The sequence below is a fragment of the Charadrius vociferus genome, unplaced genomic scaffold, assembly GCF_000708025.1.
Source record: "Charadrius vociferus isolate BGI_N301 unplaced genomic scaffold, ASM70802v2 scaffold650, whole genome shotgun sequence".
Lineage (NCBI taxonomy): Eukaryota > Metazoa > Chordata > Aves > Charadriiformes > Charadriidae > Charadrius > Charadrius vociferus.
The window spans coordinates 1,413,228-1,425,943 of NW_009646736.1; the positions used below are offsets into that span (position 1 = coordinate 1,413,228).

The 12,716-nt window shown below is 38.0% G+C and overlaps 1 protein-coding gene across 1 annotated transcript in view; it reads left to right on the forward strand.

Moving 5' to 3' along the window:
• PXYLP1 (2-phosphoxylose phosphatase 1) overlaps positions 1–10,828 on the forward strand; it is a 46,348-nt gene extending 35,520 nt beyond the window's left edge. The window contains exons 4-5 of the mRNA XM_009889643.1: positions 7,503–7,642; positions 9,897–10,828. Of these exons, the coding sequence (XP_009887945.1) occupies positions 7,503–7,642; positions 9,897–10,828 (1,072 nt within the window). The remainder of the gene's footprint in view (positions 1–7,502; positions 7,643–9,896) is intronic.
• Positions 10,829–12,716: the final 1,888 nt, after the last annotated feature.

Here is a 12,716-nt window from a genome sequence, read left to right on the forward strand (position 1 = left end):
CCACATCTCTCTGCCATGGAGTTGAGTGGGCAATTAATTTCCCTAACAAGATGAAAAATTAATCATTTGCTAATAGCTATGATAACATTTTTAATGACCTGCCTTTAAGGGGTGAGATTATTTCCAGCATGAAATACTAAGTAAAGAAATATGATCCAGATTCTTTTTGGAGTTCTTAAAGGCTCTGATCTTCTGGTCGTGCGCAATGTCTGTCACATTAGAATGTATGTGAGAGAACTTTATGTAAAGATATGTTAACTGCAAGTGACAGAGTTGGACAAGTAGCTGTATTTCTCAGGGAAGTAGCTCTATTTGTCAGAGAAGTTTTTATAGCTATTTCCACTTCGGTTTCAGGCAAGGAACACAAGACAAATGTCCTGGAGTCGGGAAAACTGTCCATAAAAGGCAAGCAAGTCATGCAGCTTTTGACACTGCCAACAGAATGACCAAGTCAAGCAGCTAAGAGGGGATAGTGTCAGGGTGTAAGGAGGCCAGCGGTGTACCTACCCTTGGCTGTTCCTTGATTTATGAAGTGTTAGAACATCAACATATAGATGATACATCCCCTGCCGTTCCCAGGCACTAACACTGGGTGGAGAACCTAGAAGACTTTGTCTCCTTGGGAACTAAGTTGATGTAAAATAGAATTTCCGGGCCAGCTCTGAAAGGGCAGCAGAAAGATTAAAGGAGTTGGCTCTGCACCATTTTGTCCAGATGCGTTAAAGCTGACCTTTCTGACTAGAGCTAGAATTGTTACGTTTCTGCCATTGTTTTGAACGGAACATTTATTACTTTAACATCAGGAAGCTATTTGCCGCGTTTGACTGTCAGGCTTATATTCCTTTGTGATGTAAATTTGGTGCTTGATTGTAAACTATTTATATTGAGAGTATTACAAGGTATATAATTCTACCTTTGAACTGAAGGTTTCTGGATGCTGTATAATTAAGTTGAGATGTCTGAGTGAAAGTCTGGCTTGTTTAAGCTTTCTGGACTTTACTTTCAGATAAGCATGCCGCTCATAGTCAGTCTCTTCTTTATTTGACTTGGCATTCGGCTGATGGAATTCATTAATTAAGCAGATTATCCGCCAGCCCTATGGACTTCTAATGGGTATGCAAAATAGCCTTGAGGTCACGCTTCGGTTTTGTGAATTATGGATTGTGACATATAAGTGTGGAATGAATATAAGCAAATGGATTAAATGCTTTGGAGATTTCTTCCATCTCAAACTTCAATTAATATTATTATTTTCATTGTTCTGGATGCAAATTTCCAAAGGGAACCGAATAATATGTACTTTTTTCCTCAAGAAAATTAATTGAATGATGTTATGAAAATCCTTTCATTGTAGTGTTTGCTTATGGGGGAATAAATTAATCTCCTGCTTATTTTTCCCTTTGTATTTATAGTGTCAAAAGTAAAAAAAAAAAAAAAAAATTGCAATTTTTTTTTCTTTGAGTTTGTATGCAAGATAAAGAAATGCTTTTTCGAAGATGCTGAAATGATTTCAGAAGACTGCTATAATTTGATGGTATGCTGGGTTAATTAGCATACGCTTTAAGGCATTTTGAGAGGTGTTGATGTTAATCATAAGCTTAGTAACAAATATTTGAATTTTAGGTTCAATATACACGTCTTGCAACTGCCAGAAAAATGAGAGAGAAAAGTGTGGGAGAGGCAAGTATCATACTGTGAGCTAAAGGAGGTGTGGATTTGACTTGGAGCGAGGTCAAAGCATGATCCAGACCAGAATTAGGTGAAGAAAAGTCTCCTGAGGCCTCTTCTGGCTTCTCTGAAGACTCAGAAAAGCAGTAAAGTAGACTGGATCGCTATAGAGTTTGTTATAAAAATGTAAAGGCTGTAAGACCTTTATAAATAAATAAGCCGGAAGAGTACTAATGCTGTCTTAAGGATCTCTTTGTATAAACTACAATAATCAATTACTGTTTTAGTGGCTCTTTCCATTCATTTGCCTTCTAGAAAGGGAACAGTATAGTCCTTTGATCTAATACTTTTTTGTCTACTTAAACTTCGCAGCAAAAGCATGTTATTTTTGCTTGCAGTTATAAAATCATTTTTTGCATTTTAAGTAAAAAGAAAAGGGACTTGCTTTTGGTACAGCTAAGAGGCAGAATCTGGTCTGATAGGATTACAAAAAGCTAATGTTCGTTTGTCAGAAGCGTGGGGTGTGCCTGGCATGGGCACGGTTACTCACCAAGTGACACACTGGGGGCTCTGCAGCTCCTTGGGAGAAGTTTGGTCCTCTTGGCTTTTGCAAATTCTGCATTTGCTAACAAAAAGGACATTTGCATAGATAAATACTATTTGGGAAGAAAAACCTCAGTATCTTACTGGTATCAATGTCCGCCTCCACTAATTCTCCCCTGAGGCATGTAGATCTTGACTTGAGCGTATAGTGCTGTGCAGTACCAGAGCAGAGAATAAAATGTTTACCCCTCCTTCATTCTGTGAAGCATCCATAATCTGCTGTTAATTTTCTACTTAACTACTCAGTTTTAGGTTTTAAATAAATGGCTCAGTAACTGATCTCAATAATGAAAGTATTTTTCTGTCGCAGTTTCTCTATTAATCATAACTTTGACCAACACTTTTTTTTTCAGTAGCATCTTACGTGGTGGTGAAGGTACATTGTTTATGCCACTCTTGAATTTTTATGAACATGTAAATTATTAAATAAACTGCAGTTGCATGTAGTCTTGTCAAGGTAATGTCTTTCCACATCTGTTTCTTAAATACCGTACTTCATCTTGATTAGATTAACTTCGCAATTTTTATAGATATGTAGTCTGAAATTTGTAGGTGGTTCAAAAGAGTGTTCAGTTTAGTGAGTCGGAGGACAGATTGAATGCCGTGGTTTGTTGACCATCAGGTTAGTTGAAGAAGCAATGCTACACTGTACTTAATTTTACAGTATACACAGTAGAAATAAGGCAACAGTTCAGTGGTCCAGAAGCTTTGATAGGAAAGAACGCTAAAGGAATCTCAGTCTGTTCCTATCGAGGAATTAATTTTGATCAAAAGTAGTCCTAAAATTAATAAACATAAGGATTGAGGGGTGGAGAATTTTTACCAAAATTGACCTTGTTGGGTCCTATTTGCAGCTTAAGTCTAAAGGAGGAACAAAATTCTGTTCTAGATCTGACTTTTTTTTATGTTTTAATTCTTTAAAAAAAAACAGGTTCTGCTCACAAGGATCACTAGGGAAGAAAATGTTCCACAAGTAGACAATACAAATCAATAGCAATGAGAAGTAAGGATGATTTTCTTCTTGCTCTGTGAATTAACTATCAAGTCTAGCAATGGCTTTCATGCTGTGATTCATTATTATTACCATTATTATTTCTTTTTTTTTTTTCCTTTTTAAACAAAGGCAATTAGCTTAAAGGGGTAACCTCTTACAAAAAGAGGCTTCCATGTGCTCAAACAGGCTGAGCATCATGTTATCCAGGGGCATCAAGCCCCGCTGTCTCCCACAGCAGTTCCGAAATGCCGACCGTGAAGTCTTGAACTCAGTTAGTCTCATGGGGGTGAGATGCAAACATGTCCTGTAACGAAGTTTCTGTGCTGCTGTGCGAGAGTTGAGGCTTTGCTGTAGAGTATGTTTGGACTTAATGTTGAGCTGCATGAGTTATATTTCATACCTTTGCAGATATATAATAGGTGCAATAAATGTGTTTTCATGCATGTTACTGACACAATATGCTGTGCCATTATAGCTAAGCCATCCAAAATCTATCACCAGATTTTCTGAGGTGTCATGTGCATATGCTCACTCTGGTACTATATTTCTTACTTTGTGCTAATTCAGAACACCCAGCAAGTTAGTGTTTGCTTCTCATAAAAACCCCCGACCAAACCAAACCAAACAAACCTTCTACATTTTTTGTATCTAAACTCCTCAAGGAAAAAGGAAATCTTTATTGAAGGATGTCAGCTCAGTTGCTGGCAGAAGTACACATGTAATTCAAATAGTTGCACAGTATGATTTCTTTCCATGTACACTGGTTAGAGTGTAGCAATAAAGAGATGACATTTTGGTATTAAAGCTTTTTAAGACCTTTACAAATAAGATATTTAAATGATGAAGAAGGATTTAAATGTTGGTCCATTTTAATGCTAGTGCATGAAGACTACACTATTAGATCTGGAATCTACTATCCTAGTTAGTAAATAACAAAAAGACAAGCTGGATTCATTATTGAGGAAGAAGAAACATCCTCAGTTTTGTCACGGATAAAATTGACTTTATTTTACAAAAATAAAATCATTAAAAGGCAACTTAACAGGCATTAAAATGGGGAGTAAATGTTCAAGCTTAGGACAAGGCATGGTTATTCTTAGTGGTGTTAGGTGAAAAGCTATTCCACGTTCTGACAAAATGTGAAATATTTATTGTATGAATACACTTCCCAAATGTGGTAGCTTACCGTTGCAATGTCCAGCGAATTACAGAAGGATATCTCTTTAGCTCATTTTTATTTTCTGGTTATTTTTATGGAAATAAAATTTTAAGGGTATTTCAGTCTTTTCAACTATACAGCTGAGTAATTTTCTTTGCTTCCTGCTCAAACAGTCCCAGGAGTCTTAGCTGTGTTGCCTAGATACTCCATCTCCTGCGGCATCTGTAAATTGGCCAATTCAACAGGAGGATTCATATTCTAAATAAAAGAGAAATCGTGGGGTGGGGTGGGGTGGGGGAGTCATTTGTTAGCTAGTAGCCTGAGCAGTGCTGTAAATTTTGCTGTTGAGAAAAATAAGTTTTTATTTGCTCAGTTGTACAGGGTTAATCAGGAGAATTGCTGGTGTGTTCAGGATTTGGGTACATACATGAGGGTTACATTCAGGATGGAAGTATATTGTAGCCTGAGATGTCTGCGCCCTTCAGGCAGAATGGCTCTTACTTCTATTGTTTGATTTTTATGTTTTTTCATCCCCTAGAATATATTTAACAAGTAGTAAGCTTTGCCTTCGTATTCAGAAATGTGTCTAACGTCATATTTCAAAATTCACTTCTGCAAGCATGTGCTTAACGTGTGCTCGCTGTAAAAAATAATGTCATCCAAAGATAAGTAACTTGCAGCTACGTATGTATATGAAAGCTATATTAATACATTGGAATAAGATTTTATCAATTATCATACATTTTATCATTTTATCTTGGATGCTAGTTTATCACGCCTGCCATTTTTTTTAGATAAATCTGTTTGCAGAGCACTGATAAATAGTTTTCTGTCTTCTTTCCTTTCTTCCTTCCCACAAGTGATTGCTGACAGTTTGATCAGTACAGGTTTGGTTCTGTTAGAATTCAGGTTTTTGTAAGCCAAGCAGCAAAAGGAGCAGAATGGATAATGCAGTTCTGTTAGTTTTCGTGCACATGTATTTGCAGAACTTGCTAATTAATTAAACAGGGTTAAGGGAAAATGATGATTGACAGTTTTTTTTTCATGTTTAGAATTTTTAAAGTGCAGAGTTTAGAAATTGGTAGTTCAGCCTGCTGCTTCTGCAATAAGCTGAAAAAGCTATCTGCTAATGGGTTTAATTGTCTCAACTTAATTCTTCCATTTCTAGATTGCGCTGCTGGGCTGTGGAAATAGGGAAATGTACAAAAAGTTCTGTTTGAAATGCACATCTGGAGCTGGATGAAGCTTTCTAATGCAGGCTTAGTACAGCAGGAAGCTTCCACTGCTTTAGAAAGGAACAAAGCCTTTTTTATGTATCTCTGCTTCTCAATGTTAATCTTCATTTGCGTTGTTAAAATTATGATATATAGAAGGAGCTGTGGATTTAGAATGTCATAAATTGGCTGGTTTTCCTTTCAGTTTGAAGTAAAAATGAAAAAAATTCTTTTGGTATTTTTTCTCAGTTTGCTGCTTGTTTCATTTTGCATGTTTTCTTACTGGCAGTTGTACTGTAATTTATCGTAACATTTTCCTCCCGAGATTTTTTTCTTTTCTAAAGGTAAATTAAATACTGGAAAATTCAAGTTTTATAAAATAATGACAATGAGGTACCTTTCTGTTGAAAAAGACACTGACTCTTATGAGACCTGTCTATGCATGCTGTGAGCATGGCCCTGCAAGAGGTGCTTTCTCATTTAAGAGAGTTTCTCAGCTGGCTCTTCTATGTAAGCACGAGTGTCTTTGTCCTAGTAAACTTTGATTCCAGGCGCTTTTTCATGCTTTAGTAGTGTTATTGCTCCCTCTTGTGGTTCCTGCAACTCTGGAAGACTTTCTTTTTAGATTTGAGGTTTTTGTGTCAAACCAGTCTATCATTCTAGCAAAGTGTAAATATGAACAATAAACACAAACCCCAGACTTCGGGAAAAGTTCTCTGACCAATTTTATCTTCTTTTTTTATATATGTATATTTTGCGCAATATAAAAATGTTTACTGTATTCACCTATTAAAATGAGAACCGTCTGGGGCAGAGTTGCATTGCCGAATGGTTTCTGATTTAGTTCTGCACAAAAGTAAAGAGGTGACTGTGACGTTTGTTAAACAATGACATTTAACGAAGAAATCCCTGTGTACTCTATTTCTGTTGTAGCAGCGTGATCATAGATATTTCTATTTTTTTTTTTAAGGTTTAAATCCCTTTTGATTATATTGTTTGTGGACTGTTTTGAATATGTAGTTTTCAGCACAGCAGTACAACCGTGACCTGAGTCTGTGGGGTATTTGAAATTTTCAGAACAGTTTAGGAGATCTGAGCGTTCTTTCACTAGCTTGAATCCTGTTTCAGTGAGTTAACCTAGACTTTTATGGGTACATCTCTTTCCTAGTTGTATTCATTACTTGCATCGTGAGGGTATCCTACCTGTTTAAGCATCTAGCAGTGTTGGATTCTTTCTTCCCGGGTAATAGTACAACACCGAAAACAATAAATTCCAATTTTAATGGGGCTACAGGATACTACTTTCCGCGTACCACTTAATTGAGGCTACATGTGCTATTTGATTTGAAGCCTGAAGTAATTAGAAATAAAGGCTGAGATTGTAACCAACCTTGTACATTACAAAACTTGAGAATTCCTTCAAGATCGTCTACTTACAATACTGATTATTTGAATCCTTTTATAGATTGTTAGTGCCTTTGGCTTTGGTGTTTAAGTGCAATGGTACTTCAGAAACTGGAGAGAGTGGTTTTTTGGTAAGGATTTTTTTTTTTTTTTTAATTCACAATAGTATTAATGACTGCTTTCAAAAACCCCAAAGAAATGTTTCCAAATTACTTACCGAAAAGTACCATAATTTTAACATGACAAGACATCAGTGTCCCTATAGCTTTTTGGTAGTTAGTAAGTAATGAGATTCCTTTTGCATACTTGCAAAAGTCCTGAGTAGGAGCAGATGTTGTCTCAGTGGGAAATAATCTCACACCATGAAATTTCTGAGCTGACATACTTAGAATACTTGAATCTCTTGAGCTGTTTTCCCATATGCTTTTGGAAGTTTTCACATTTTGATTTACCTTTCTAGGAAACCTTCTCATCCTCAGCTTGAAGCTTTCATTAAACACATGTCCAAAGGATCTGCAGCCCAAATGGATGGTTCCCTAAGCAGCCTGCCTCGTTACCCTAGTCATTCCTTGTGCGAAATGGGAGAGCTTACACAGACAGGTATGTTTCCATAGCAGCTTTGTCTTTTCCTCTGCTCTGTTAAATACAGTCTGGGTGGAAAGGGATCTTCTATTTTTCTTTATATTGAAATAAGCGTGCTTTTTTATGGGAAGCTTATAATGTTGGTCATAGCCTGGGTTATGCAGGGATATGAATAAAGTATTAGACTCTCTAGCATAAAAGTAGTAACAGTTCTAGAACCCATGCTTGCCAGTTCTGTTACAGATCGGTCACGCTTGCCATCTCTTCTGCCTGTACTTGTAACAAGTCAGAGCACCTCCCCTTGATGTGGCTCCACACCACAAAATTGCTTTGTCACCCTTGTGAAAAATGGCATTGCTCAGTCCCTCCTGAGGAAGATCTGGTACTCTGTCACTGATTGCTTTGTAGTTCAGAGTGGCCTTGGAACTGAAGAACAATCACTTAGGTGCCAGTTTTTACCTGTGGTGTAACTACCATATCCCCTGCAAGAGATTCCGATGTGCCAGATGCGGTTGGTGCTTGTATTATGGAAATGGAAAAACTTTATATGTCTGGTGCTTCCCCCCACCCCCCAAGCTTTGTAATGACGTTCCGAGAGTGTGCTTTTTCTGCCATATTTATTTATGTATATTTTCACCACAGGAAAATGAAGCTTATTTTCTTATTCTGTCTGTCAGTTCTGCTGAGCTAGTTATTGGGAGAAAAGCTGGAAATATCAGCAGTTAAATTCCAAGCAACTTTTTTAAAAAGTGAAGTTTTGAGACTTCATTAATACCACCACTGAGAGCAAGGCTGCTGAACTCTGCTAGCCAACATGTTGTCTAGTTTATCTGTACCGAAAGGGTAGGGGAGACGGGAGATTACCGTTGCAATCAGGGATTTGACTATGTAGAATAAAGCATGTGGGGAGCTGGGAGCAGTGTAGTGCTGGGGGAATTGGGAATAATAGAAAGAGAGAAGGGTTTGGGATTGGAGAGGGAAAGTGGAGGTAGTGCTGGATCAGAGCAGTGATAAAAGGGCTGTTTGGAAAAGCTCTGGGACTGCAGTCAGCCTGCGAGACAAAATAGGAAGGGAAGGAAAGGTAAGAAGGCAGAAGTACAGAAACAAGTTGCCAATTTGTAGGAAACAGATTTTCACAGATTCCACAGCTCTTGGGATTGTTTGTGTTCTCTACCCAGATAGCCAGCTGAGCTGGTATGAACTGAAGTTTGTGTGTTTGTTTGCTGCACTGAATTTTCTGCATGTATTCTTACCAGTGCATCAAAAATAAAAATACTGAAGTGCTTTCTCACAAACATGTGGAAACATACTGTTGCACAACTGGGTAGAAATGTGATTGTGAAAAGGATTGGTCACATGTGGATTTTTCTCTTCAACTTTCATTAATTTAATTTGAAAATTCACATTAATACTTTTATGTGTCTCTTCAAATTTTAACATTGATCTATTCCAGTTTATTCCCACACTTTGCTTTTAACTGTGTTGATCTTTTTATCTTAAATGCCACTGACTGAAAGAGCAGATAACAGTGGATCTGGGTAGTCTGTGGGTTTGGAGACTGACTAGAGAGAATGAAAAGAGTGTCGAAGATTTGGGGAGTTGGTACTATTTTCCTCTTGCCAACTGTCCTTTCCAGGAATCTCCTGTATGTTTTAGTCTAAAACTTGCCGGTCAAATCCTCATATGTTTTGGGATCCCGTCAGAAGCAGTATTTGTGTTAGGCCAGTGTCAAGTCTTGCAAAGTGAGATTTCGGGAGAAATCTAGCCAGGTTACCAAGAAGCTCTACCCAACACAGCATGTTTTGTGTGGGAACCCGATTCATCATTGCCCACAGCTTGTAACTGAGCTCGTATTTGGGTCTCCTATTACCTGTAGCAAGTTATATAGATATTCTAGTCATAAAGGGTTCTTGCCCCTTGCTTTGCTGCTGCAAGAGGGTAACACAAGCAAGGTGGATTCTGGAGTAAAGGTTTTGGCGTGTGAGAGGGACATACCCCCTCTTCCTTTCCAGCTGGATAAAGGCAGAGCATTAGTGTAAGAATTATCGAGCGGTTTGAGTGGTCCCTGAAGGAAGATGGAGAAAGAAGTTTGATGCGATTGCCATACCTCACCGCTCTGTTTTGTGAGTTTGCACACTAGTTTACGTTCTGTGTATTCATTTCCTGACTGCTGGTAGTTTTACTGCCTGCCGTAAATTTGCAGAAACTTACTAGTTTTGGAGATTAGATTCTAATTATGTGTTGTAATTTCTTAAAAAAAATTATCTTTCAGGGGTTGTACAACACTTGCGAAATGGACAATTATTACGAGAAATTTATATAAACAAGCACAAACTGCTTCTGAGTGACTGGACAGCAAAACAGCTCTACTTGGAGACAACAGGAAAAAGTCGAACCCTGCAGAGTGCGTTGGCGCTGCTCTACACTTTTTTGCCAGATTTTGACTGGAAGAAAATTAACATGAGGCATCAGTGGAGCACCATTTTTTGCTCTGGAAGCTGCGACTGTCCCATGCGAAACCATTACCTAGAAGAGGAACAGCGCAGACAGTACAGTTTAAGGGTGAAAAACAATGATTTGGAGAAAATATATGTGGATATGGCAAAGATTGTAGGCATTCCCACCAGGCAGTTGAGAGCTTCTAACCCAATAGATTCTCTCTTGTGCTATTTTTGCCACAATGTCAGTTTTCCCTGTACCAAAACCGGCTGCATTGGTATGGAGCACTTCAAAGTAATCAAAAGACATCAGTTGGAGGACGAGAGAGAAAGACAGGAAAAGAAACTTTATTTCTTGTATGCACTATTGGCTACTCATCCTCTCCTCAACCAGACTGTTAATCGGCTGCAGCGTATTGCAGAAGGCAAGAAAGAAGAAGTATTTGTTCTTTACTCTGCACATGATGTCACACTGTCACCTGTTCTTAGTGCCTTGGGCATTACAGAGGCCAGATTTCCAAGATTTGCTGCCAGATTAGTGTTTGAGCTGTGGCAGGATGGGAAGAGACCCAAAGAACACTTTATCCGCATCTTGTATAATGGCGCTGATGTCACGTTCCAGACCTCCTTCTGCAAGGATTATTACAAACGTTCCAGCAAGCCAATGTGCCCACTAGAAAAATTTGTCACCTTTGTCAAGAGGGATATGTTCTTAGTTTTTAACAGCACTAGTTATTATGATGCATGTCGTAGAAGGCCACTGTAGGGAAGGAAAGTGAAAAGGAAGCAATGTTAATTGGCGTGTGAGTGAAAGTCTGTATTCTGGTTGAGGCGCAGTTTAGTTTTGTTATTTCTTGCACTTGTATGTGTAAGTACAAAAGGATATTGCTTGAAACATTCCTCAAATAGTTTTAATTTCATTCAGACTGCAGATGGTCTCCAAAAGAACAAATACTGAGGGAGTGCTATGTATATGGTTATGCTCACATATGCTGTGTTAACTGTAATGAAATGATAAATCATGTGGGCTACTGTAACCTGGACGTCGCTTGATAAAAAGTGAGACAGCATAGACTTTGTTTCTCTGCATTCCAGAGCAATACTTGGACACCGTAAGTTGAAAACCACACCCATTTTTTTTCACCACCATCTCAGTCATTTTAAGCAGTTTGGATCAAGGTATTTACGAATTCCAGGCATCTGCATTAAACGATTTGTAAGAAATTCTTGAAGCTCCCTACTTAGAAAGAAGCATTTTAATATTTAGGGCAGGTCTTTAAAGCAAAGTGCATGTGTGTATCTGTGCATGCTTACCTGAGCGTGTACAAATGAGCATGTGCCTTTCTGACCTCACAGACCTACAAATGCTTGGCTGTTGTTGCCTGTGCCAGAGAAGGGTGTACTGGAAAATGGATACAAAACCCTATTCTTCGATCGCACTTTCAGCACTTTGAATAGTTCAAACACAGTCTAGAAATACGTAAGGGTCTTGTGACATTAAAATAGATAGCAAACACTAACATTACCACTAAACTTCCGTGGGAAATTAGGATTAGAAATCAGTTTTCTGGTGAATTGTTGGGCTCTTTCCCGTTGTGAACATGTTCAAGCTGCTGTGCTATTGGAACAAATCAGTGTTTTAGGAATTTGATATAGTGAATGCTTGAGACAGCTTGTCTAAACACTAAGAAAATTTTGTAGTTGAGTTAGTATTTTTATGGACTAGGAAGCTCTTATTTTGTAAGATCAGACTTGTACATACTGTACTGTGTATATTTATAACACAGTAGATCTTTCTTACTTGTTTAGTTTGTAAAGACTTGTGAAGCTGACTTTTAGACATTTTTCCCCTTGATCAGGATGTTTAGACTTGAGAATAAACTGTCTTTTATGGGTAACAATGAGTAGATATCAAAACTTGTACTTCAAACTGCTTTCATCTCTTTAGGAGTAGCAAATTGAGAACCAGTTTTTAATGAACTCATAGAAATTTTATAATGGTGGAGGTTTTTTACACCTCTAGGAATAATTTAGTCTGTGACTTGTGATTCAATGGTGCTAGTTTATCAAAGAAAACATAACTCAGCCTAAGTCTGACTATTGGCATTCCACTCTCTGTTTTCAATGCTGCATTTGAACATGTTTCTTTAAATAAAATTTTTGGGGACTCTTTGTATATTTGTGTGTTATGTTTATTCTGAGTTCCTTAGCTGTTTGCACATAAGCGTGTATTGTTAAGCTGCTAGTTGCATTAGTAACTGCTGCACTTAATATGTGCTGGTTCCCAGTCTGAGAAGGAGCAGGCAAACATTTCGTAAGTACTGAAATAGAAATTGTGATAGAAAACTTGGGGCCTTTGTGCTACTTTAGAATGTGTAACTTGTGGAAAGGTTTTCTTTCTCTCTAAGAGACTAGCTCTGTTAGCCATCATACATGTTTGTGTGCCCGAGAGCAAACAGTAAGAGAGAATCTCAAAGTTGAGCTCGCTTTGTATAAATGATGTGAACTGGACCATTTGTCCAACATCAGTACCAAATACTCCAAAGAGCTGTTGAGCTATCTGCAAAAGGCAGCTATAGCTCTTCAGAGTGTTATCTGTTGGAGCTTTGATGCTGTTTGGTGACCATTTGCAGGAATGATGCTGAAGTGCAGAA